The 26320-nt window shown below is 39.4% G+C and overlaps 1 protein-coding gene across 3 annotated transcripts in view; it reads right to left on the bottom strand.

Moving 5' to 3' along the window:
* The window catches only part of NFKB1 (nuclear factor kappa B subunit 1), a 124383-nt gene that overhangs the window by 75084 nt on the left and 22979 nt on the right, over positions 1-26320 (bottom strand). Inside the window, exons 2-5 of one of the 3 annotated variants that reach the window (XM_059067303.2) lie at positions 26104-26149; positions 21495-21570; positions 17086-17126; positions 12705-12803 (exon numbers count right to left, since the gene is read on the bottom strand). In XM_059067303.2, coding sequence (XP_058923286.1) covers positions 12705-12803; positions 17086-17126; positions 21495-21570; positions 26104-26142 — 255 coding nt within the window. In that variant the 5' untranslated portion in view covers positions 26143-26149. The remainder of the gene's footprint in view (positions 1-12704; positions 12804-17085; positions 17127-21494; positions 21571-26103; positions 26150-26320) is intronic. The other 2 variants (XM_059067304.2, XM_067035551.1) reach the window with 2 other exon arrangements.

The raw sequence follows: 26320 nt of genomic DNA, 5'->3' as shown, positions 1-26320 counted from the left end.
GGAAAGTAGCTGGATTCAGAGGCTACGAAAGATGGTATGTGTAAAAAGCAGCAGTGAGAAGCTGCATATGAGCGATGAAATGCCTTACGAAGAATAAGGCAGATACCCAAAGCTGACATTCTCAGAGCACTTACCATGTGCTGGGCACTGCTCTTGACATATACTAACATTTGAATCTTCCCAACAACTCTCGGAGGTAGGGGCTGTTTTCCTTCCCCTTTTACAGACGCAGAGAGGTTAACCAACTTGTCCAAGGTTAAACAACTAATGAGGAGCAGAGATGGATTTGAACCCAGGGTAATGTGCTCTAGAGTCTGCTACTAATTATTCTGCTATATCACTTCCCTAGAGGTCTATAAGCTGCTGAGGAATGTTCATTAAGTTCATTAAGTGAAAAAGGCAAGGGGCAGAGTGTTTTATAGATTAACAGAATATGTGTGTGTGTATAAATGAATATGCTCTACAGTTTATATGTGTTTGGATACACATGTGCTTGTACACATAAACATACATTCATAACAGTGCTTCTCTCTGGGGAGGAGGGGGATCTTAGATAGAAGGGAAAAGTTTCACTATATATGTCTTTGTATTGTTTGCATTGCTATGAATTTCTTTGTCACACTTTTAAATAAATAAAAAACTAGTGCTAACTTAAAAAAATACAACAATGGGAATGGCACACAGACTAATTCTCTAACGAGGGAGTACACAAGATCACGCAATTTCAGTAATGAAGGGGGTTGAGAAGTCTTAATTTGCTCATGGGCGGAGAAATTCATGGATACTTGTTAATTTTGCTCCCTCTTTGAATTTTACCAGTACTCATACTTTTCGCTTGGCGATCCACCTCCCCCATTCGGTCTACATGTTTGAGGTGCAGCTAACCCCACTACCAGCTCCAGGAGTGGAGCCTGCGAATGGCTGTTAACGTAATCACTCTGTCTTCCATTCCCTGTCCCCAGTGTTACACCTCCAGGAATGGGCTGTGAAACAGCGCAGACCACTGAGGGCCCAGAACCCTCAATCTGCGACCCCTTTAACCGGTGTCAGCTTCCAGGAAAGCAGACTTGCTGCTGCAGGACTTGGTGCCCTAACTAACAGAGTGAGCCTGAGGCTGCTGCAGGGGCCACCTTCTGCAGCTGAAGACGGGAGCCTACATAAGAGAAGTCAGAGCTGAGAGGCAGAGAGAAGCCAAATGATAGTGTCAGCTCTGAACCCAGTGGAGTTCGAAGCTACCTAGCTTCTCCTTTGGACTTTTCAGCTTTTTAATCAAATAAGTTCCCATGTTTTTGCTTAGTTTTAGTTGGTTTTTCTCTCACTTGACACGGAAAGATTCCAACAGATAGAGAAACTGAGGCAGAAAAAGCCTATTTCAACCTGGAAAAGTTTGGTGACATACCCAGGTTCTAAGTAATAGTGTCCCAACTCATTGACTAGGACTTGGGTCACCTGATTCGTAGTCAGGTGAGCAGGGGAGGAAAAGGAGAAGAAGGCTGGTGAGGTGCGAGGAACAAGATGGAGAGGCGGGTGGACGGGGGCTGGGACGGCTGTTGAAGACTCTCTGTTTCCAATAATAACCTATTATTATTATGTCATGTTATCTGCCTCTTCTTTAGCTACATCATGTTAGTACTAGTGCTCACTTGGGGAAGATAATTCTAGCATCTCCTGCACGTTGACCATTGTACAAATAATTACTGGTTACCTACTATACCATGAACTTTCTGGCCAACCCAATACGACATATTATTCCAGGTGCTGAACATCTACTACCAATAAATTGCTTCATGTATGGGACTTTGCAGGATCTGAGTAAACCCATTAAGTTGCTAAAGTAGAGACATCTGTCCTATAGAAGTTAAATAGGGCTGTGGATTAGTGAGCAAAATACCATACTTGAAAGTAAAAGCTAGATTTTACTCGAGATTGTGCAATTTACAGTGGCACACCACTGTATTTAAGGCCCACCATCTACTCAATGGAGAAATGTCACAGGAATAACTTTATGAAATAACTTATTCAAAATACTGGCAAACTTTCCAACCTGAAAGATTTTCTACTATTCCCTAAGTATATAATAATGATATATAAGAGATACCATGGATACGTGTAAATATCTTTCCCAGTGCATAATGGGGCTAAAATGGTCATTGTCACAGACTTTCAGAACCACCGGTTTATAAGCTTAATACCATAATACAATTGTAATGGGTTGAATACTGTCCCCCCAAAATTCATGTCTACCCAGAACCTCAGAATGTGGTCTTACTTGGAAATGGGGTCTTTGCAGATGTAATTAATTAAGATGAAGTCAGACTGGATTATGGTGGGCCCTAAACCCAATGGCTGTTGTCTTTACAAGAGAAAGGGGGATGCAGACACAGAAAGGCAGAGGGAAGACAGTCTTTGGAAGACAGAGGCAGAAACTGGAGAGACACAGCTACAAGTCAAAGAATGTCAAGGACTGCCAGCAACCGCCAGAAGCTAGACAGGGGCAAGGAAGGACTCTTCCCTAGAGCCTTCAGAGGGAGCATGGCCCTGCTCACAACTTGATTTTGGACTTCTAGCTTCCAGGACTGTGAGAGAATACATTTCTGTTGCTTTAAACCACCTAATTTCTGGTATTTTGTTATGGCAGCCCTAGGAAAGTAATACAATACTTGTGCAAATGATCATATGCATAATGCTTAAGGGAACACAGTTAAGGAGTTTTAAAAGAATTTAATAGATTCCTTTCTGGCCTCTTGCTACCTATAAGATTCTATAAGAAATCATGTGTTGCATCTAACAGTAAGCTTTTGACATGGCATCTGTTTTCCATCTCCTACCTTAATAACCCCAGACAGAAGGAAGGACATGGTGTAAACAGAGTGGAAGCAGTACTAATTAGAGAAGTTGTGCCGAAAATAAATTAGCAGACTGGTGAAGCTTTTGTGTAGCTCCATGATTCCATAAACCAATCAATAAAACTGCCATTCAATACTCAAATTAGTATATTTTGGCATATAAAAATAGAAGCAACTACCATTTTTAAGTGCTTACTGGGTGCCATGCACTGAACAACTCAACTTACACTTATATCCTATGAAGCAGGTATTATTTATGTCAACTTAACAAATGAAAAAACTGAGCCTTGGCCAAGTTAAATAACACTGCCATTAAGTGGCAGAGCTAGGAATCAACATCATTTCAGCCATGAACTAACTGCCTTCAGAGCCAATGTTCTAAAATCTAAAAGTGTGGTCCACAAGCCACCTGGACCTCATCCTAGACTAGAACCTCTAAGAGGAGAACCAGAAATCTGTAGCTTTATTATCTCCTTCCAGGACTTCAATATAGACTCCTGTTACTCTTTCTCTTGTAACCTGTATCTCACCCTTTCTTTCAAGTTTTCCTCCTCTCTGTACTACATTCCAGGAAATTACTTCAGATCTGTTTTTTTTTTGGTACGCGGGCCTCTCACTGTTGTGGCCTCTCCCGTTGCGGAGTACAGGCTCCGGACGCGCAGGCTCAGCGGCCACGGCTCACGGGCCCAGCCGCTCTGCGGCACGTGGGATCCTCCCGGACGGGGGGCACGAACCCGTGTCCCCTGCATCGGCAGGCGGACTCTCAACCACTGCGCCACCAGGGAAGAAGCCCACTTCAGATCTATTTTTAAATTTGGTAATTCTTCCGTCTCTAATCTTGATTTTAATTCATTCACTGAGTTAAATCACTTCAGTGATTATATTTTAAACTTGAAATCCTGCTTTTTTTCTTAACATTAGGTCATAAGTATTTTCCATGCTGTACAGTCTTCAGAATTAAACAGTAGCATAATATTCTATTCCATGGTTACAGCATGATTTACCTATTCATTCTCCTGTTATATCTTGCCATTCTACGACATGAGTCCTTAGAAATTATCAAAGAATTATCATACTGAAAGACCCACTGTGATTTAACACGTGTGGAGTGGGGCCCCTGGCACCTCTGCAGTTAAAATATTCTTGGGTGATTCTGATGCACATCCGTGGTTGAGAACCATCGATTTAAAGAACCCCCAAAGTAGAGACAGACCCTTAGTGTTACAGTACTTAACACAATCCCATGGTGGTTAAGCGTGTGCACTCTTAAATCACACTGCCTGAACTGAAACCTTGGGCTCCATCCTTGAAAGACTGTGAGACCCAGGGTAAGCTTCTTAACTTCTCTGGACTTCGGTTTCCTCATTTATCAAATGAGGATCATAGAACCTATTTCAGTGGGCTGCGATGACTAAATGAGATGATATAAATAAGCACAGCAAGCCATCCTTATAACTGTTCTGCTGGGTGGATGGGGACCTAAAGGTGAGAGGCATTGTCTGGGAAAGTCTGCTTGCACCTTCCAGTCCACCTTCATGAGAGTTCAGAGAGGTGAATGGAGACTAGAGGATTCTGGTCTGGAATCTACCTGGAGGGTGGGGAGAGGAGATTGAGACTGCAGGGTGGTTTATAGCCTCAGCTCTCGATCTGCTGACAAGTGGAAAAACAGCTTGTCTGTGGAGGAGGTGTTACACCTTTGGAGGCCGTACTACTGAGGCAGGAAAAATGTGGGCTTCAGGCCAGACACTTACAACTAGCCTCCTGTTTGCATTTCCTGAGACAAGAGGTAGGTGGGCTCCAGGTTAGGCATTTACAGTCAGCCTCCTGTTTGCTCTCCAAAATGGAAGCAATGACAGAGACAGGGTAAACAGCCAGGCTTTGTCTTCTGTGGACACCTTAAGATAACAGTCGTGGCAGGAACAGAGAGGGGTAAAACCTTGTTTGAGGAAAGGTTCAGGGGATCTCTGCTTCCCCCCTCCTTGGGGCAAGGGAGACACTACACATGTGCAGAAAGGCTCCTTGGGGGTCAAAAGTCAGGTGACAACTCCAGGCCATGGTGACTCTTGCTTCTCCCAGATACCTTCATGTCGGGATCCATCTTGGCTGAGAGGTGCGTGGGCACCTAAGGGGAGGGTCCCGAGACAAATTAGCCAGGGGGGCACAAAACAAGATGATTGGCCAGAAGGAAGACAAAGACCCAGAAAACTGCCCCTTTATAAATAATTTAAACTTCCCAAAGGTGTGACTCTCTGAGTTCACCCGTGTGTCTTTCTGCATGTACTTTGTTTTCCCAACAAACTTTTAACTTTTCTCTTTACCTTCTGCCTCCTCGCCTGACTTCCTTCCTGACAAGGCACGCAAGAAGTAGGGATCCAGGCCCTAGCCGCTGGCCCCTGTGGTCTAGTGGTTAGGACTTGCAGTCCGGGAACTAAGATCTTTCTTCCAGCTACCGCTCGCTGCTACATACATCTGAAATCAGTTCTCCTGTATATTCTTACCTTATCAAGAAGAATAACCAGTATGTGACTTTATGAGACCCGAATTCCTGAATGGAATGAGGAAAGGCTATATAATCTTCAAACTGAGACCACTGGGGTTAGAAGAAGCCATCAGAGATGACTATTAAATAATAGTCCCAGGAACAATCATGTATTTAAGGCAAAACAGATGGAAGAAAAATGGGAATAGCCAACAGAGGAAGGTTGCCAAGCCAGGATGGACAAAAATGAAGCTTAAAATTCAGACAATCTGTAAATTCCAGAAGCCTATGGTTCTCCTAATAATTTCTAAGGGTTACATTTCACGGCTATGATCCATGCTAGAAGTCTCCTCTAATGAGTAGCTTTCTCTAGTTCATCATGCAGACTATGAATACATACAGTAAATTTAGAGGGCTGTTTTTTTTTTTTTTTTTTTTTTTTTTTTTTTTTTTTTTTTCGGTATGCGGGCCTCTCACTGTTGTGGCCTCTCCCGTTGCGGAGCACAGGCTCCGGACGCACAGGCCTAGCGGCCATGGCTCACGGGCTTAGTTGCTCCGCGGCATGTGGGATCTTCCCGGACCAGGGCACGAACCAGTGTTTCCTGCATCGGCAGGCGGATTCTCAACCACTGCGCCACCAGGGAAGCCCCTAGAGGGCTGTTTTTTAAAAACATTCTACAAGGTAATATTTTGTTCTAGGGGCCAAATGAAAAACTTCTGAACTACGTGAAAGAAAAATATCTAGAAGTCTAGATTGCGGTTACACATGGAAAGGAGTTTTGTCTGCTTGCCAAGAGCAGGATCTGACACATAGTACCCAACGAATATATGTTAAATAAATTTTCTCTCTTTTGGCTTCAACTACTAATGGTTAACTTCATATTTAATCAGCATCCCTATGGAAGAGCAAGGAAGAAAATGCAGTGAAGCCTATTTGCCTTTTTGGGCTGTTGATACTAAGTCTCCCCACCTTTCCACCCTAGAGCCAAAGTGAAGGGAGGTTTTCCTGATCCTTGTGTTGAGCAACCTTAATTATTTCAACTCACTGAAAATGGATTTTTAAAAAATGGAAAAATGGAAATATAAAATTAAAAATTACAAAAATAAAAAAAATGTTTTAAGACATTTTATATATCTTTTTTTATTAGCAGTTTTTAAAATCAGCTGCTGTTAGAAAGCTAAAGTGACATGTACTCTGCAGCACTGGTTCTTAACCATGTTTGAGACCTTCCCTTTGAAAATCCGATAAAAAGTTATACTTATCCCCCCAGAAATATGTATATACATACACATAAAATTCTGCATACAAATTTAGAAGTCGAAAATCCCTCTGAAACCGGTAAAAGGGATCCAGGTTACAAAGCCCTTCTCTTCAATATAGCGCAGAGCTCTGGATTTAGGGGATGTAGTTATTTTCCCTTTTTAACATAAGCAAATTGTGAACAGCTTAGGGGTTTTGATAAAAATTTTTTAAAATGCTATGAAGTAGGTTTCATGTGCATGCCTAATTGATTACTGGTGATCTTCTTCTCTGTTTTTAGTAACTGAGTCAGATTAAATTATTCAAAACTAGTATTATAACTAGATCCTTAAAATGGCAAACCTCCCAAACCAGACAAGTCCATACAAAGGAAAGGGAGATTACACAAGGATATGTGATATCCCTAAACACCACAGCAGATCAGCCAGTCTTTATTTGACCTTGACAGAAACTTAACATTTAGGATTTTTAAGTGAGAGGCACCAAGAGTGGAGACTTAAGAAAGAAAAAAAAAAAAAACCCAACTGTCGGGGGTAGGGACAATAAAAAAGCTGTTGTTGACTGAAACATTTCAACACATACCTTCTGTTCAATATAAAACACTAAGGAAAGAAAACATATGTGAGAATCAGCTTTCAGAAAACATCTGATTAAAAATAGTTACACTACATCAGCTGTGTTTCAAGTTGTAGTCCACTGCATTTGGTATTTATAACTAAAGAGAAAATAAGAATACCAACTGGTCAGCTATTTGTATTTTAGAGTCAAGGTCACTGACAGCTTTCTGGTTGGCACGGAGTAGGCCACGCGGGAGGATGTCACAGCAGCTGAGGATGCGTGCTTTCTGGCCACTCTGGAAGAGAATCGGTGAGGGTTTCTGAAGCCGCATGGGGCTGTTCCTCTCGGGCACCTTTCCACCTCTGTGAAGAGGAAGGTAGTTTGACTAATATAAAAATCTCATGATTAACTTTCGGGAAAGAGGGAAATGAGCCTTCCCTGGCACTCCGTACCGAGTCAAAAACAGGCAGGGACAAGCTTCGCCTCGAGGAAGGTACTTGTGCTTTTCTGCCAGCCTCTCCCATTAGGAGATCCACGATGAAATTAGAACTGAGGAAACTTTAAAGGGAAACTTCGTAGGATAGTATAATAGATTATTAAATGCTGAACAACAGGAATGCTTTTCTTTAAAAAGGGCAAGATGTAAGAGTTAGGCTGCATATTTACTTTCCCTAGATTTTTGAAAATTATTATTTTTTCCTGTAGGAGTCAGAATAAACCCCACATTAGGAATGAAGAAATTTTATCTAGATGATAAAGAGCAATCAATAGAATTAAAGTGAACACTAATCTTCAAGTGTTTTAGCTCAATTTTAACTCTTATTTGCCCTGAAAAAAAGCCATCATGTATAATAGAAAATTTGAGTTGAAACCAGTAAAAATTAATTTTCTTGAAAATGCCAGTATTCATGGAATCATACTTGTATAGTAAAAATATTAAATTCTGAGCAGTGGTTTACCTATGAAGAAGAAGAAGAAAGTGAACAATGGGTGGGGCTTTAGTTGTATCTTTTATTTTAGAAAGAGATCAGAAGCAAATATGGTAAAATGCTGATACAGTTGGCCCTCTGTATCCTCAGGGTCCACATCGGTGATTCAACCGGCCACAGATGGAAAACATATTTTTTTAACTCCAGAAAGTTCCAAAAAGTAAAACTTAAATTTGCTGCGCACCGGCAACTATTTATATGGCATTTACATCGCACTAGGTGTTAAAAGTAATCTGGAGATGATTTAAAATATACAGAAGGATTGTGCAAAGGTTATATGCAAAGACTGCCCTATTTTATACAAGGGACTTGAGCATCCATGAATGTTGGTATCTGCGGGGATCCCAGAAACAATCCCCCAGGATACTGAGGGATGACTGTACCTGTTAAATCAGGTGGTGGTATACGGTGTTCTTTACATCAATTTTTAAATGTCCCATACACATGAAATGTTTTATAATTAAAACAATTTTTTAAAAAGAACGTGAAGACTTCCACGGCAAGACCCGTGAAAGCTAATGGATTCTCTGACATGAAAGAAACATGCAGAACACCAGGTGGCTCAACAGTCCTAACTCCAGAAATAATCTCAATATTGTCAGAGTGTGTCTAAGCCCAGCCTACATCCAGCTTATCCGAAATAGGGTATTAAGCATAGGACAAAATTCCAGTACCAAAAGGAGAACTGGGGTAGGCTCTTAGAGTTGGTTTTAAAATGATTTAACTTGAGGTATCATATTTGGACAATCAGCAAGAGAGAAACCCAAGCAGGGTTATATGTTTACAAGCTCTATAAAGCCCAGCTAGAGGTCTGCAGCCCCCAAACCACAGCCAGCCCCTACAGCTTTGGGGCTGGCCCTCAACACTTTGCTGCTGCCTGTGTGTGACCGAGCGCGTGCTGAACCACTAGCCTTCCAGGGGCCGCTCTGGGGTGTGGTGCGCTCTCCCGGAGGCATGATGAGAAGAGAAAGAGTGAGGCCGGAGGAGGGAGAGGAGGGTAAGAGGCTGTAGGTGAGGAAAAGGCAGAGCCTGGAACATTTTACTCTTAAGCCTGAACAAATGCACTTTAATAAATATGGAGCATACGTAAATTTCAGAAATATCATTTCCTTCCAGTAAATGTAAACGCTCTCCCTCTGCAGTTCCCGTGGAAATGGAATTCGGTGAGCGCATCGGGCACTGGCTGTTACACCTCCGTCTACTGTAAGGGAGACCGAGGACCACTCCACAGATGCCTCCGTTGCTCATGGCCAGCGGCTATGCAGGTTTACAGCCCTGACTGAATCCATCTCCACTTTCACTTTCTCTTCTGTAACAGTTTACAACCGAGAACCAACAGAACTCCTACGTTAACTTTTAGGTATGCAGTTATCATAGGATGTGGAATGTTTAGGATATGTTTTTTCTTCTCTTTTCTAGCTTTCTCCTTCATATCCAGGTACACTAACTCAGAGATTCTATACGAAATTATAGTCGCCATGATCATCAGTTCGAAAATAAGTATCTAATAATCAGGAAAAGTACACACGTTTGCAAAATAATATACTCAGGCAATTCTATATAACCTATGCACTACAGCTTTATATAGCAGCAAAGTATGCAAAGGAGAGAGGTTAAGGTTGATCAGACACTGCATCGAGATCCGTGGTTCTCGAGCAGGGTGCTTTTGCCCCCCCAGGACGTATGGGAATGTCTGGAGACACATTTTGGTTGTCACAACTGTAACGATGCTACTGCATCCAGTGGGTAGAAGTCAGGCATGCTGCTAAATATCCTACAATGAACTGGAAAACCCTCCAAAGTATAAAGCTTTCTCACCCAAATCCCTGGCTAGTTGTATCTGTCCCGCCGCTTGTCTTGCAGCCTCACAAGTAGCAGGTGCTTACTGAACTACTGCCAGAGACATGTACAGTTGTGAAGATCCTCCTGATAAAGATACACACTGAGAGCAATTCCTTCCTCTGCCTACATTTTACAGGCAAGAGAGATTTAAAAATCCATTTGTAAACGAAAAGGTCACCCTCAACTATCCTTTGTGAAAAAGACTATATATTAAAAGTGATATTGGAAGAGCTCTGGAAAAACTACCTCATGACTGTCTCTTTCCCTCCTCCCCATCCTTCTGATTAAGAGCTTCAAAGATAAATACAATTACTTCCTTTAACTATTACAAAGAGCAGAGTCATTTAAACTCTGAGTGAATGATGACAGCCTACGAGAACAATGGCAGTTTGTAATGGACTCTCTAAACTCTTCTTCATTTTCTTACAACTGGATTAAATGCTTAATAAATATACGTTGAATTAGTAAATAAAAATATAATTGGGTGAAACAGTGAAGCTGTAGCTGAAGTTCAATAACAACTAATCTTACACATTTACATTTTGACTTCCTTTATTATTAGTTGTTTATATATCTAGATTTCCCACTAAGTATTAAATTCCTTGATACAGAAACTATGATTTGAGAAGAACATCTAATGTCCATTAGGTTGTTTTATTTCTAGACTATTTTGTAAATGTGAGGCAGCAACCACTACATGAGAAGGATGTATGAAGTCTGAGCATAAATGGATATTCAGTTTTTTTATTAGGTAACAAATTTATAACAAAGCTAATGCCATGGATTTTTTAGTATCAAGAACTGTCACTTAGCCACAAAAGACTGGAGCAATAGGAGTAAGCAGTTCTTGAAAATACTGTAATTTATATTTTTTTGTACAGAGACAGTCTAGAAAAAACCTCCCAGTTTTTCTCTTAATGCTAATTCTTCAGTAATTACAATCAGTGTCAATGCAGATAACATGTATCTTTCAATTATCCTTATTACAAGTACACACGTATAGACACATACAATTTTTATATATAGGACACACAGACACAGGTGTTAAAAAGATAAGTGCTGGATCTGACTCCCTAGTACCTGAGTACCCTTTACCCCTGAGCTCCTCTCCCCTGTTGTCCAGAGTTGTAATTCTCGGCGCCTTATCTCACCATTGTCCTCCCGTGTCCTGTCCCCCGGGTCCCGGCCCCCAGCACCCCCAATGCACACGTTCCATATGAGAGTTCAACAAGCAAGAGCTGCTGTAGGATAATCAGCCGCGGGTCCTTTGAGGACAGCAAGGCTCCTCCCTAAGAACCTCAGTTTCCTCACAGGCTTCACACTTTTTACCTAACAGGGTTGTTTGAGGATAGAAGAGATAATGTATGTAAAGCACTTCCCAAATCTTTGGTGCTTAATAAATGCTAATTCCCTTGATTTATTGCTGCTCCTCTTTCCTCGTTCAGATTCTAAAGGACTTGAGACCATAAGACTGTGGCTAAACACATCCCATGTACCCTGCCTAATGACCCTGGGCAGGAAAAACCTCTTCCACTCCACAGGAGAGCTCGGACACACTTAAAATGCTAATACAACTGGTAGGACCAATACTACATAATATTCTCAAGAGGTAAAGAATCACAGGATTTTGTTTTAGATCAGGGATAAGAAAATAGAAAGGGCTGGACCTAGAAGTGGGATATGAGGAGAGGGAGGGAATAAAATGCAAGGCTGAAAACCAAAGACAAATTTCCTTGACATCGCGATTTTACTGGAGGTCTGTCTTGTTGCCCTTCACCTATTCACAACAACAAACCAATAAGAAGACTGAGGCCAAAAGAATGTTATATCCTAAGGGGCACTCACACCTTAGTGGGAACTGAGTTGATAACCTTTGCCAAAGCCTTGAATCACTGAACAAATGAAAATGTTTATAAATTATGAAATTGCAATTATGGACTGGTTTATCTGCAAAACTGTTAGCAATCAGTCTACGAAACAAGACATCACATTATGAAAATAAAAAACTCAAATTACCTCAGCGGAAGATATTCCCAATTAAATAAAAAGAGAGAAAAAGAACCTGAAGGTATAGAAAAGGCTCAGCCAGGCCCACCACAGCATGTCACGAAGTAGTTCATTCCAAGGACCACCACAGGTGGATGCGCAGTTGCTCAAGCAGAGGCCCTATGGTATTGCCAGGCTCTCTGTGGACCACCTAGATACGTTTTCTCATTCAATCTCTAGAGACTTTATGAAGCAGAGACCATTAACAGGTCTGCATTTTGCACATTCAGGTACTGAGGTTTAGTAGTGTTGGATAACCCAGTCAAAGGCACACAGCTAGTAACCGAGTCTGGATCTGAATTCATGAGCTGAAGTTTTGTTTTTCAACTGAGTTTTGTTTTTCACTAGAACTCCAAAGAGCTGAAATTAAGCACTCTTTCAAAGACTTATTAAAGTTTTAGGAAGTATACAACTAAAAAACCCTTTAAGATTATCAAGAAGTAATAAAAGTTCTGTTAGTTAATGTTGAGACAATTTGTACTAAATGGAAATATTAACAGAGTTTTAAAATCTGTCACCTCTATTGCTAAGAGACACATTTCTATTTAAATATTATAATAATCACGTGAACACTTCAGCTTAGGCACAGAGGCAAATGGTAGTTATATTTAAAGGGTTCCTTTCTTTTGCTCCTAGGACATCAAATCTTCCAGAATTCACATGGAAAGATACCACGAACTTACTTTGACCTGAGGATAGGACTTCTTGTTCTTTTCACTAGATGCACCAGGGAGTCCGCCATGGGAGGGGCCTTCACACACATAACGGAAACGAAATCCTCTCTGCAAAGGTAAACACAAGGTGAACAAGTTTGAGAAATACTTACTAAAAATTATAGGGACAAAGTTATACAAATTTTAAATGCTTGGTGTATTAAAGGAAAAACATAAACCGTGAAAGACTGTAGATGAGAACCACTATTCCCATGACCTTATTACGAACATTGATGGTAACTGATATTTGTGCACTGAGCTGTGGCTTAAAAGCCAGGTCCCTGGCCCTGCAGAACCTCTCCTGCTGTGCTATGTGGACAGTAACCTGCTGCAGAGTTTAAGCCTTGGACTCGACGTGTTACAGCTTGTTTGCATCAGAGCTTCCTCATCTCGAATTGCTGCTGCCAAGCTCTGAAATTGGCCATATGACTCAAAGTTAAGCTTCTCTGACTCTTGAAGGAATTCCTTTATCGACTCCGATGACAGCTGGTCCAGGAGGGCATACAGAAATGTCTTGTTAAATATATCGCATCAGCATTGTAGAACACACCCTACGCTAGACCTCACATCTGGTCAGCAACTCTAAACAGCTCAGAAGAGAAGAGTTTTGATTTAAGATTATCGCTATTATCAGCTCCATCTGGACATGTTAACTGACTTGAATAAATCCAAAACTAGATAGTCCCTTTATATATTAACTCAAGAATTTTATAGACATAGTAAATCCATTAAGAATTAGCTAGAAGGGCTTCCCTGGTGGCACAGTGGTTGAGAGTCCGCCTGCCAATGCAGGGGACATGGGTTTATGCCCTGGTCCAGGAGGATCCCACATGCCGCAGAGCGGCTGGGCCCATGAGCCATGGCCGCTGAGGCTGCGCGTCCGGAGCCTGTGCTCCGGCAATGAGAGAGGCCACAACAGTGAGAGGCCCGAGTACCAAAAAACAAAAACAAAAACAAAAACAAAAAAAGAATTAGCTAGAAGCCTTTACTATGTGGGCTGATAAACACCTAACTTCTGTTTTTTATCTATACAAATAAGGTTAGACTAGACCATACTCAAGGTCTATTCCAGTTCTAACATTTTATGATCTACAAAGCTAACAATTATAACTGTGCATATTTGTATACAAAGAATAAAACAAGAGCACTTATGAGAATGGCTCTCATCATCATATTAAGGGAGCTTGCAACATTTTCCCTGAAAGACTCAACTTTATAATGATGTCCAACAATCTGTGGTAGTGTTAGTAGTTTATAATTATACAGTTATTTGACCGGATGGTTTTCCTATTTTCAAATTCACCCTTTAGTGAAAAGAATACGTTAACACACTTTAAGGAACATCCTCACCTTTCATTTATGTTATTGTGGGGCTGACTGCATATAAAGAGTACTGGATCCCTAGGCATCAGAAGCTCCGAACAGCCACTGCTTGGTGGTGAGGGCTTTCTCCCTTGCACACTGGACAGTGGAGCCCAGCAAACACCGAGGTTTTGACAGCTTTGAGCTCACGGAGCAATGTAAAATTTCTGCCCTCCTTAGATTGCACTGCATTTCACTATGCCTCATAGGGTCTTGAAAAGCAGTGTGAGAGGTCCAGGTACCCTGAACTAATGAAAGCACCTGAAATTGTTTCTAAGTTCTGTGAGAATTTTCTAATTTCCAAAGAGGATCAGTAAAGCATATTTCATGGGACGAATAAGGCCTGAAGTAAATTCCTTAGTCGGGGAAACTGCTTCAAGTCACACCTGGGTCTGGGGTGTATGATCAACTCATCAAAGTGGCATCTAAAACAACTCTTGCAAATGGCTCCTCAGGAGATCCCAAACCTAAACACCTGGGAAGCTTTTTGAGGTTAGTCATTTGGAGGCAATTATCCTGTTTTGCTTCTCACAAAATTCAAACTAAAAAAAAGTTACAAATTCAGACCTATACCTTTTATAGACAAAGGCTGTTGACTTGTTTTTAATAATTAAGTGAAATTTCTAAAAGCATGAAAAAGCAACAGCGTGTGCAACAGCCTCCAGAATTGGCTAGCCATAAAATAGGGATTTACCTGACTGGTAATCAATTTAAATACAAGTTCAGTTTTTAAATAATATTAGATAATTAGCACTTAATAATATGCAACAGAACTGGATACACTAAAGATTAGTAGTCTATGCTGTGACTCATCTCTGTCAGAGCTGGGGAAAATTGTGGCAGAGACCCCAAAGACAAAAGAACATTTTTCTAGATTTTATTTTTAAAACTTAATAAATTAATTCATTATCTTTAATCACAAAATTCCTTCAGGACAGTTGGAAAAATAAGTACTTATACATATACTTTTATATCTTACTGGGAGTAGTTTCAAATAGAGTATGAGTAAAGAGTCATGTCTTAATAGCTTGCTTATCATTTAAAACACAATAGACATTATTCATGGCTGTATAAAAGTATCTAAACTTCCATGAAAAGGAATTTCTAACCTGAGGATAGAAATTTATTACTATTTTTTTGTTTTTTTTTAAAGGAAGCTAAGATGTATTCAAATGCATAGTCTGGATGCATTTCAGATTCTAAATTTTTGAGATTAAAGGTTTGCCAATCCACAGCCATTCATCTCAGTAACTCCATTTGCTTAAAATGAGTCATCAACCTCAAAGGCAAGGCTATAACCATCTGGTCAGAAAGTCTGACTTAAATACAATCTTCTTACTTTCACTGGAGTCAGACATCAAAATATTATCAGTTTGGTAAGCAAACACATTGATTTACTCAGATAAGCTTTTACACATCCAAAAACAGCAAATTAAATTTTGAATTTTGGACCTATGTAATCCACCCTTCAAATAAATCATAAGTATCAATTTTTCCTTATGACTACTGGACCCATAGTAAGAAACTGCATTTAAAAATTCTTATTGTACTGCTATGCTTATGGAAATGGATATTTGAAAAACACATTTTACCTAGTATGCAAATAAAGTTTAGTTGATTTCTCAGTTTCACAGACTACTCAGAAAATTTTCCAGGAGGCCAGACCACTGCCTAGAATATTAAGGGATAAACTTCCACTGGGAGGGTCTTTGAGAGAGTCAGTGGCCTCCTGTGGGAACTCACCACTATGGAATCGGACACGGAGGTAAAACAAAGTCATGTCAGCAGCCTGTGGGGTCAGGGTGTGCCACCTGCAAGTTACTAAAACAACGGCCTCAAGTCTCACATGGCATTCCTGTCCCCGCGCCAAAAACGTTAACCCAAGTTCAACCTTGTAAGGATAGTCTATTTGGTCATAGTTAAGATATTTACATCTTTTATATCTTGACCAAAATCCAAATACATATATAAGGCCACGATTAGAGTAACCACAACGGATGCTTTATTTAAGTTCTTGACCTAGTTAGCATTTGTTAAGTGTTACACAATGCAAAAGTGTTACACTTACTTGCCTGAGCTACTAAAAACATTTAGGAAAGGTACTGGATGATATAAGTCAAGAGAGCAGGTACACTCATCCTCAGTCTCACACAGATGTGATAATAAGCACATCCATTTGGAGATTTACCGACTTTGTCCTCATTTTGCAGAAGACTATACCATTATTTCCATCCCTCAATGACTGAAATCTCCTACAGGCAAATATTAGAGATTCTCTTCCCTCCTCTTTGATAGCACTGGTCCCATACAATTTCTAATAAATATTTACCCATGGGGGCATGGTGAGGAGGCCACTTCAATTCCCAGGTATCCTCTATAGAATTTAGTAGTAAGAGGAAGAGCCTGATAAAATAAAATGCTCCTCTCCTGACTCCAAAGAGACTGAGTCCAAAGCTAACATCAGAGAGAAGAGAACTCAACTGTCCATTCTAATACTTTCTCTACACCCTACCTTTAGTACCTTTATTATCGTAGGTTACATGTTTCAAAGATAGAACAGAGAAGGCTGGAGCTCCAAAGGAAGGAGGAAGGCTAAGAAGTACTGCATGTGCGGGGACATGCTGACGGACCTAACTCAGCGTACATGAACTGCACGCATGTGTATTCCCTTATAAATGAAAATGAGTGGAGATAACCTATGCCTCTCCTAGGAGTGGCTGGTAAGCAAAGTTAGTGGAGATCGTGGGATATGAAGGATCTCTAAGTTTTACAGAACTACATACTGAGGCTCAGGACAGTGTGAAGAATGACTAAGAGAAATGTAAAGTGGATGAATAAAGTTGTCACATAATTTGTCAGGTTGTTGATCTTCTAGATAAGGTACTTCCTTTGTAAAATTCGTTTATTTTATTTGGTGCTTGAGATATTAATATTAGACTTATGGATTTAACAATTAAAGAGAAAAGTCCCACCCCTTTCATCTTCTTACCTGTTTAGGTTGCTCTAATATTTGAAGGTATGGGCCATCTGCTAAAAACAAAACAACAAACAGAAACCAAAAGAAACTGTGAGGCTTCTCAAATATGGTAAAAAGAAAAATATATACATATAAAAGAAGTAAAAAAACTGAAATTATGTTTTTAAATATAGGCTTCAAATAAATGTTGTAGCTAAAATTCCACAAGGATATATCTTCTTTGTTTGCATATTAAATTTATCCTTATTTTAACAACAGTCTCACACCGTCAGAGAGAACCACACTATATAAACGCCTTGCTGAATGGTGATGGTGCATTGCACAACCCAACAAAAGGCATGATGTCTGGCAAGGATTAAGGCATCAATAGCCTTCACAATCATGTCCACTAACAGAGCATTTTTAAAATTACACAAATACCAGTTAAAAGCAGCAACCACTTCCTGGGCACTATGAAATTTTCTTTTGCCTTCATATCATTAGACACTGATTTCCTTTCTTCAAAGAGAAATGTGCTTAATGTGAAATTACAAGAGACTGAACTAGTGCCTACATGTGAAACACACAGATAATGATCTCAGGCTATCTGCTTTTCCGTACACTAAGTTTTTGGTTCCTTTCCAATACTCGAATCCTTAAGGACTGCCCTCATTCCTTAACTGGCTAGCTTGTTCCTCCTCCCTCCCAAATTTAATTTGGTCTATCAGACATGGTAGATTCTTCTTATTCACTCATAGCCTTCTGATGTTTGTATACAACTTTTGAATACTGTGCTCTCATATAAACTCTGTTCTAAAACAAGCATTTTATAAAATTCTGAAAATAATTTAGATAGGTGCATACCAATTAATTGTTATAAAAACAAAGAATACTAGAAGCTTAATCCATAGCCTGACTATACCTGACTTTGGAAACTCAAAGGAAAATCAGAACCTCTGACAGTATAAATACAAATTTGTTCAATATGAGAAAGTCCCTAAGCTTCTCAGCTGGTTTTTATGTCAACAGTAAAATAATCTGTAGCTCTGCAATACATAAAGGCTCATGGTGTTTCTCACTTGTTTGAATGTAAATTAAAATGGTACTAAAAAAATTCTAGAATGCTTTGGTGACCATTTCAACCTTCACTGTCTCTAGGCCAGAAGTTGAAGACTTATTTTAGATAAGTATATTTATTAAGAAAGCTAAACTTCCAGGTTGAAATTAAAAATAAACTTTAACTTGAGAGAGGATTTATTTTTACCTTTTCAGTATTATGATCAGTCAGGATAAGGCTAGAAAACTGTAGGAAACTAAGGTATAATTATTTCCTGTTATTATTCAAGAAATTTACAAGGAGTCAGTTGAAAAATGACTGAATTTGAACTGAAACATACACAAGAAAAGAAAAAAGGGTAGGGACTGACCAATGTAGTATAATTTAGGTAAATTATCTTCCCTTGTCTGTATGAAATTAATTCCTGGATGTATTTAACTACTTTCAGAAAAGAAACTGTTAGAATTTTTAAATTCCAAACAATGGCTAGAATTTAATTTCTGATAAGGAGATAAAACTGATTAGAAAAGGAAATATTTTCACACTGCTAATATAAAGCCTGTACAACAATATAATAAATCTATTCATTAACATTCCCTCTAGAAAGCTAAATGAACTTATGAAGAAGAGAAGTCTTTAAGAAAGCAACATTTGACAGCAAGGTCCTACTGTATATGGACAGCACAGGGAACTATATTCAATATCCTGTGATAAACCATAATGGAAAAGAATATAAAAAATGTATACATATGTGTAACTGAATCACTTTGCTGTACAGCAGAAATTAACACAACACTGTAAATCGACAATACTTCAGTTAAAAAAAAGAAGGCAACATTTGGATGTCATGGAAAATATAGAGGAGTTGGAACACATTTACATCAAACTTCAAGTCTCTCACTTCTTATTAACTGTTCTAAAATTACTTGAAGTTTTGCTATTATTTTTTGCTGTATGATTTAATTTCCTTTAAATATGTGAAATTTTAAGGTTTGGGAATTTTATTAGTGAAATGGGGCCATTTTTTCTCTTTCAGGGAACACACTCAGACATTAAATCAACTAGAAAATTAGATTTGATATGCATGTATTTGTTTTAATGCCAATTTTCCTTGGCTGCATTTCTATGCCATGAACTGACATCCTACAGCATAATGTTATAGACCTAGCGGTCGTGCCATATCCCATAGAGTTTTCCACAAGTAGCAAAACTACGAATGGTTTTAGATTTCAAGAAATATAAAACAGTCTACATGAAAATTACAAATTAATACTGGTTTATATAACCTCTCTATCCCTTTAAAATGTGAATAAAACATCCATACATCTTGGTTTATAAAAACTGAACTATGCCACTGCAATGCAGAGGGAAAATATGTGACAATAAAAATGATGAGGTAATAACTGGAAAATATGATTTTGAGGTATAATTATAAAAGTTCTTCTAATGTTATGGGCTAAATAATTCCTACAACATGAAGCTCTGACTACAGAATACTTACTGAGATAGTTCTTTTGATAATCTTATTTCTATCTCCATAAACTTGATGAAATAAAAACATTAAGAAAGCATTTGCATCAGGATATTGTTTGGCATCTACAAGGCATTAAATGGAAATGTATATGCTTCCTGAGGGCAGAACCTTTCATGTTTTCAATAAAGTATCAGTACCAAGAAAAAGACTTCGAAGTTCACAGGAAACACAGAAGCTACCAAGACATTTACTTGTTCACAGGAAGCTGACCTAGAGCTTATACTGGACAGCACTTGAGGAGATCTCAGGTACCGTAGCCTACAAAATATGTTTTGTGGGGTAAAGAGAGAAAGGGCTCAGCAGCACACTTAGTGAAGCTAGTGAAGGTGAAGGTACAGCAGATTTATTTTTTTCCCTTCCCATGAACTTCTAGAAATAATAGATATAAAAATGCAGAAAAATATCTGATCTAAAAAATGAAAAGTTCCAGAGTAACAACACTAATTTTAAATGACAATGATACAAATTGGATAAAGTCTCCCATTGAGGACAAGCAAAGCCATGGTAAATAGAATAGCTGATGCCCACTTCAGTGATTACAGAACTCTCTGTTACATACAACTTCCAAAATTGACTCACATCGCTTGTGAGCATCTGCTGAGTCCTCCGGTGATGTGAGGAGCACATAAAAAGAGCTAACACAACAAGCTTACGTAAAAATCAATAAAGAAAAACAGAGACTGAGTTGACTTTTTGTAATCGCCCATATAAGATTAAACAATTTGTTGATGGGGATAATTAATAGTCATATTAGGAGGAAGGATGATTCTCATGAGTTTATCCAACTGGTCAGAACATAAAGCAAAAAGCTTTTTAAAAAGATGATTTTTCTACTGAGATGACTTTATGATTTTTGTACAATTTATGTTCCCAGTGTCTGGTATACTGGCTGGCACACAATAGGTACTCAAAAGTGTTTTTGGAATAGATCTGAGGAGTTGAGACTGCCTCATGTTTGCCTGGGACAAAGGAAACAGAAGTTATAAAGACACCAGAGATAACAAGATTGGGTGAAAGGAAAAATCCTACATGGAGTAAAGAAATTCCTTTTGAGCTGTGCTAGCAGATATCAGCAACAATTGTCAGTCATACAATGGGTAACTGGGGTCATACATGTTTGTGCAAACATAGTCCAAAAAAGTATACTGAAAGATTTTTTTAAAAATAAATTTACTTATATAATTTTTATTTTTGGCTGCGTTGGGTCTTCGTTGCTACACGCAGGCCTTCTCTAGTTGCAGCGAGTGAGGGCTGCTCTTTGCTGCGGTGCAAGGGCTTCTCATTTCGGTGGCTTCTCTTGTTGTGGAGCACAGGCTCTAGGCGTGTAGGCTTCAGTAGTTGTGGCGCACGGGCTCAGTAGTTGTGGCTCATGGGCTCCAGAATGCAGGCTCAGTAGTGTGGCGCACAGGCTTAGGTGCTCCGCGGCATGTGGGATCTTCCCAGACCAGGGCTCGAACCCATGTCCCCTGCACTGGCAGGTAGATTCTTAACCACTGCGCCACCAGGGAAGTCCCAAAAGTTTGGTTTTTAAAACATAAATCACCATTTCCTTTCCAGGTACCTCACTGACTTTCCAAAAGAATGTACAGAAAATCCTGAATTTAAAAAAAGCAAGGGCTTCCCTGGTGGCGCAGTGGTTGAGAGGCTGCCTGCCGATGCAGGGGACACGGGTTCGTGCCCCGGTCCAGGAAGATCCCACATGCCACGGAGCAGCTAGGCCCGTGAGCCATGGCCGCTGAGCCTGTGCGTCCAGAGCCTGTGCTCCGCAACAGGAGAGGCCACAACAGTGAGAGGCCCGCGTGACGCAAAAAAAAAAAAAGACAGGGCAACAGAGATGAGGAATTTTCTTACCTGTTGGCAGTGGCATCTCTGGTTGAAATAATTCTTGATTAAATATTGTATGATTCAAAGGATCCAAATGAAACATCTATAAAAAGGAAAAAAATATTTCAGTCATTATTTTTCCAACATTGTATTAAAAATTTGAACTTGAAACACCTAAGACTTAACTATAGGAACAAAAACTAAAGCCAAAAACCCGATAACACTTCAAATTAGAATTTAAAAAATACACTCAGGAGACCTAGCTAAATTCTCATATGTATAGAACATTACAGGGGGCTATGTGACAAAGGGATTTAAGAAGAATGACCCAACTGTAAAGTCCACAGAGGTAAGGAAATGGTGTAGCTTGCTTACTGGTATATCTGCAGGACCCAGTGTACATTTATCAGAATGGATGCTTAAATATTTGTTGAATTTATGATTTAAAGCTTATACTCTCTTAGAAATATAATCATGAGAAGATAATCCTAGAAATCTGAATTTCTTTTCCTAGAAATCTGTATTTCTTTTATGATGATAAATAAGCTCCTCCTCTAGCCATCCAAATTCAAGGCCTGAAAGAATTAGGCAGCAGCCCTAGAACAACTTACAGAAAAACTGAAAATACAACTTAGTCCAAAGAGCAAATAACTGAGCACTGGGCTTCCTTGCTTTTTTTTTTTTTCCACCTTTATTTACCTAGCACGACACAAAATACCTGGAATTTAGTGGGTGTGGCAGGCTGAATAAAGGCTCCTCTACAGAAATCCACATCCCAGTCCCCAGAACCTGTGAATGCTATCTCATATAGCAAAAGGGATTTCGTACATGTTATTAGGGTAAGAATATAGAGATGGGGAGATTATCCTGAATTATTCAGGTGGGCCCTATAGGAGGGATGCAGGAGATCAAAGTGAACTGTAGGAGATGCAACAATGGAAGCAGGAAGCTGGAATGATGGAAGGGGTTGCAAGCCGAGAAATGCAAACAGCCTCTAGAAGTTCAAAAAGGTAAGGAAGGCTTTCGGAAGGAATGCAGCCCTACCAACACCTTGATTATAGACTTCGGACCTCCAGATTGTAACAGAATAAATTTGTATTTTTTAAGCTACTAAACTTGTGGTAATTTGTTACAGTAGCACCAGAAAACTAATACAGTGGGCAAACAATATATTTTGATTGAATTGTATCTGTCAGGTTTTTTTTGTTTGTTTGTTTGTTTTTTTGCGGTACGCGGGCCTCTCACTGCTGTGGCCTCTCCGGACGCACAGGCTCAGCGGCCATGGCTCATGGGCCCAGCCGCTTTGCGGCATGTGGGATCTTCCCAGACTGGGGCATGAACCCGTGTCCCCTGCATTGGCAGGCAGACTTTCAACCACTGCGCCACCAGGGAAGCCCCTGATTGAATTATAATCTAACAGTAAGTTACTAATAATTACTTATCCCAAGATAAACATTTTCTTCCCACTTAGTTCACTCAGGATTTAAAATTTATATTTCTGAGTTTGGTATTTACTTCAACCTAAAAGGTCATCTATGAAATGTCTGTGGACAGCACAGAAACCAAACATGTTTCATTTTTTTATAATACGCTAGTTAGTAAATATGCTGGAGCTGACATTTTTTTTTAAAACACAAATATTTTACTTCTTTTCTTTACTAGCATATTATTGGACATTCTTGGGTACCTAAGAATCTGTATGCCTAGTTAAATCAAGACTAAGAAATGCAGTGTTTAAATAAAGAAGGCTTCAGATCCAGTTGTGAGGTATGCAAATTTTCAATTGAGGAACAATAAATGTACTCCAGTGCTTCAGACTGAAGTTCATCTACACTATTCACCATTTGCTAAGAAGGAAATAAAGGAATGAAAAAACATGTTATTATAAAAATGGGTCCCACCTTACAGAGAGAATTCATCAGTCTCAGAGCAGAAAAGATGACCTATCAGAAAAAAATCTTTCCTATGGTCCTGCACGTGGCTAAAAGGAGTGGTCAGAGGGCCAACACTCTGATCTTAGGAGAGACACATACCCCACTTCAGACAAGAAGAGGGAAGCTGTGTTGTGTGCTGCAGCTTGCACTGTGCATTAGGTCAGTGGTGGGGAGTAAATTCCAGAATACATTAAAACACTGAGGACACGCACATTTCAGGAAATATCTACCATTAATCTTGAGACAAGGAAACAAACAAATAAACTTCAAGGACCTCTCCCTTCAAAAATGGAAATATCAGAACATGCCCAACCTCTGTTGCTGATGATCACAAAAATGCCCACAGAAGAAAAGCTTTCAAAATGAATGTTTTCAGCAGGTTTTGCTCTTGTGTGGCATAAAGGACCATCTCTTCCTATACACAGGATTTCCTGTGTATAGACAGGAAAGCAGGGTTTAAAACTAAGCTGACCAACCCTAAGGCTGGTTAGAGTTTGCCTTTAATTGTTAGGTAGCATATTAAAAGCGAAAGGTAAAACACAGGTTTTTTTATAATATGAGTAGCCAAATGTTTTTCATGCTGTAATCAAAGAAAATGCTAAGATTTATCCTATATCATCATCTGTACAATAAAATTCAAAAGAAGTATCTTAATGTGAAAAGCAATGCATACTCATTCTTTCTAAACCAATCAGAACATTATCAAGAGTAATGAATGCTATATACGTCTATTTTATTTAGAGAAGTAATAACTAAATCCCTTTAAAAGTATTGGGTTGGGGCTCCCCTAGTGGCGCAGTGGTTGAGAATCCATCTGCCGATGCGGGAGACATGGGTTCATGCCCTGGGCCGGGAAGATCCCACATGCCGCGGAGCAACTGAGCCCGTGAGCCATGGCCGCTAGGCCTGCGCGTCTGGAGCCTGTGCTCCGCAACGGGAGAGGCCACAACAGTGAGAGGCCCGCATACCGCAAAAAAAAAAAAAAAAAAAAAAAAAAAAAAAAAGTATTGGGTTGGCCAAAAAGTTGGTTTGGGTTTTCCATAAGATGTTACCAAGAACCTGAATGAACTTTTTGGCCAACCCAATATTTCACTTTTGGTTTCTGATTCTTTGTATGCATAAATTTGGGAAATACATTTTTTTGGTGGCTAAAGTTTAAGTGTGAAATGATTAAAAAATGTGGACCAGGGTGTTCTGGTACCTAGTGTTCCCTCTCTTTGTCTAACCTAGCAAATTACATCTTTCAAATCTCAGCTTACATAGACTTCTTTTGGAAAGTCTGCATGACCCTACTCTTCTTCCCAGGCAGCACGGAGTGGTCCTCCTCAACCTTTCTGTCCCACAGTGTGCAGACTACTACTACAGCATTTATCACTACATGGAAACTATTCATGTCTCTGTCCCTCCTATTAGAATGGCAGCTGCCTGAAATGTGTACATTTTTGTACCCCTCCTTAGCCAATGTTCTGGTACATAGTAATGCCTCAAGGAACAGCTCATGAATGAATAAACATCAGTATTTTAAATACCCTTAATATCTAATTACCCTAGAGTCTGAAAATTGCTTGCAAATGGTTCATTAAATATATATACATTATATAAATAAATCTCTTTCTCTCTATATATATAAATATACATATATATATATATATATATATATAGGGCAAAATATTAACAACCAACAAAGATTTGTTGGACTATCCAATATTTCTACAGGCTTGAAATTGAAAATTTTCAAGTACAAAGTTAGGAGGAAAAAAAAAAGGACACTGGTATCCCTTTATAATTGCAAATATAATTATAATGAACAGTTTTATATTCCCAAAGCACATTCATTGCCCATTAAGTCTTTTAAAGATCCCTGTGAGTGAAGAGGGGAGGGGGGTGCTAAGTAATTCCTCAAGTTTTAAGAGCAGCCAGCACTTGGTTAAGATCTTTGAATTCTAAGTCCTTTTTACTACACCAATCTGCCTCATTAGATGAGTTTTCAATAAATATTTTGTCTTCTCCCCCAAAATGATATGTTCAAGTCCTAACTCCTAATACCTCTGAATGTGACTGTACTTAAAAGTAGGGTCTTTGCAGATGAAATCAAGTTAAGATGAGGTCATACTGAAGAATGGGCCCTCAATCCAATGCCTGGTACTTTTACAAGAGAATAGAGGAGGTCTGGATACAGAAACACAGAGGAGACAAAGGGAAGAAGGCCAATGTGCTGGAGTGACGCAGCTACAAGCCAAGGAATGCCAAGGAAGGCCAAGGACTGCCAGTGACCACCAGAAGCCAGGGGAGAACCACAGAAGAAGTTCTCCTTCAGATGTTCCAGAAGTAACTAACCCTGTTATCATCTTGATTTTGGACTTCTAGGCTCCAGAACTGAGAGAGAATATATCTCTGTTGTTTTAAGCTACCCAGTTTGTTGTAATTTGTTACAGCAGCCCTAAGAAACTAATACAGTAGTTATCATTTGACCTGAAGCATACATAACTTTTATGCAACACTATGTGTGACAGCAGGGTTTAAGTTACTCGTTTTACATGACATGTCCTCTCAGACCTCACATAGAGGGACCGGAAAAACAATTTAAAAGAAATTTTTACCACTTTTAGAGTTTTCCTGATAGTTACTATTGTTGCCTCTGTATATTTTAAAGTATGAATACATTTACAAAAAACTATTAGTGAGATTATCAAAATACTTACTTGTTCATGCCCTCCCAAATATGGGTCGTCTTCTGCCATTCTGGAGCTGTACATCAAAAGAATACAAAACTGATCTGTAAAACTGGAAGGAACCTTAAAAACTCCACAATGCAGGAGTAAACTATTATTCCAGGAAGACCAAATGTAACCCCTTTTTAGAGACCTGAAGAGGAGGATGTGGTGTAGTTCCTCTTTGGAATCTAAATCTAACAGTAGA

This window comes from Kogia breviceps, chromosome 6 (genome assembly GCF_026419965.1).
Source record: "Kogia breviceps isolate mKogBre1 chromosome 6, mKogBre1 haplotype 1, whole genome shotgun sequence".
Taxonomy (NCBI): domain Eukaryota; kingdom Metazoa; phylum Chordata; class Mammalia; order Artiodactyla; family Physeteridae; genus Kogia; species Kogia breviceps.
This window is presented reverse-complemented; position numbering and strand designations above follow the sequence as displayed.